The sequence below is a fragment of the Phaeoacremonium minimum genome (assembly GCF_000392275.1).
Source record: "Phaeoacremonium minimum UCRPA7 unplaced genomic scaffold PA7_03_scaffold_146, whole genome shotgun sequence".
In the NCBI taxonomy this organism is placed as follows: Eukaryota; Fungi; Ascomycota; class Sordariomycetes; order Togniniales; family Togniniaceae; genus Phaeoacremonium; species Phaeoacremonium minimum.
Window position 1 is genome coordinate 258,277 of NW_006921053.1, and position 1,519 is coordinate 259,795.

Consider the following 1,519-nt stretch of genomic DNA (forward strand, 5'->3'; position numbering starts at 1 on the left):
TCAAAATCGCGGATGGCGAGACGGGTTCAGAATCCTTGCGCAAGAAGCTTGAGGATGAAGAGAAGAAGATCACTGACATGACGGAGCAGCTTGCTTCCAAGCAGTCTCATCTCGGGAGCCTCGAAGAGGAACTCCATCTGTACAAAGATCGGCTTAGCGAGAGCCAGGGGAGACTGGATGCGCTCAATGGACGTTTTGAACTCCGCACCCTGCGGGCTAAGGACCTCACCAACCGTCTCTACTCACAAAATGATCGTCTTTGTCGGCTCCTCGAGAGACTAGGCTTTTCGGTCACTCGACATGGCGGAACGATGTCGATCCAGAAGATACCTCGATCGGAGCGTTCCCAAAGTCTTGGGGATTCGACGGATCCCAGCTCCTCCATGCGCCGATCCGGTACTCTTAGTCGTGCAATGGTTGATAATGGTGATCTCGAGCTACTTTACTGGATGAACACCTCAGATTCGGAGACTGAGACTGAGAAATACGATGCTTACATGTCTTCCCTTGGCAGCTTCGATATGGACGCCTTTTCTGACACAGTGTACCGTCGCGTAAAGGACATCGAGCATATGGCTCGAAAGCTGCAGCGGGACGCACGCTCCTACCGCGAGAAAGCCCATGCTCTGCAGAAAGATGCCCACGACAAGATTGCGTTCAAGAACTTCAAGGAAGGAGACCTCGCTTTGTTCCTGCCTACTAGGAATCAAACAACGGGAGCATGGGCGGCTTTCAACATTGGCTTCCCCCATTACTTCCTCCGCGAACAGGAGGCACATCGCCTTCGCAATCGTGAATGGCTCTTAGCACGTATTGGCCGTGTCCAGGAACGTGTGGTTGACCTTTCCAAGAGCCTGCATCACCAGCAAACTCCTGGTGGAGCTGGAGAGACTGACTCGCTGAATGAAGAAGAGAATGACAATCCTTTTGACCTGTCAGATGGTCTGCGCTGGTACCTTATTGACGCGCACGAGGACAAGCCCGGCGCTCCATCAACGCCCGGGATGTCCAAGACCACCGTGGCCGCTAATAATGTCGAAGCCGTGGCGGAAAAGACACATGCGCGCACGTCGTCTGGAAAAGGACTAGGTTTGGTTGGCCACCGCCCTACCGGCATCGATGGCGTGAGCAAGTCTTTGTCAAAGAGCTTGGAGAGTCGACGCTCTAGCACAGGCTCTAAGAAGGCCTTGCCATTTGCCGTCGGTGTAGTAGGAGGGCGAGGAAGCGCATTGGCTAGTGAGACAAACTCGCTTCGCGCCGTTGCTGCTGAGAGCCCTATTGCGACAAGCCCGACAATGCAGCACAGCACCCCTCAAGTAGCTCAACCGCTAGTCAGCCCGCCAGCTGATGATGCCCATGATCAATCGGAGGAACCAAACGAGGAGCATGGCTCTCCCTCGAGAGAGCGCTCACAGGAGCATGCAGGTCAGCAACAGTCGCTGCAAGCATCCGAGGTGCGCAACAAGATGGATTCCCTGCTCGGACCTTGAGAACGGGTTCGCTGATGCCTCACCCATAG

General features: G+C 54.8%; 1 protein-coding gene across 1 annotated transcript; it reads left to right on the forward strand.

Moving 5' to 3' along the window:
• Positions 1–383: 383 nt before the first annotated feature.
• On the forward strand, positions 384–1,490 carry UCRPA7_2043 (putative autophagy-related protein 11 protein; the record flags this gene model as incomplete). The annotated part of the gene is made up of 1 exon (XM_007914618.1): positions 384–1,490. One exon carries the CDS (start codon positions 384–386, stop codon positions 1,488–1,490), a length of 1,107 nt encoding a protein of 368 aa, XP_007912809.1.
• Positions 1,491–1,519: the final 29 nt, after the last annotated feature.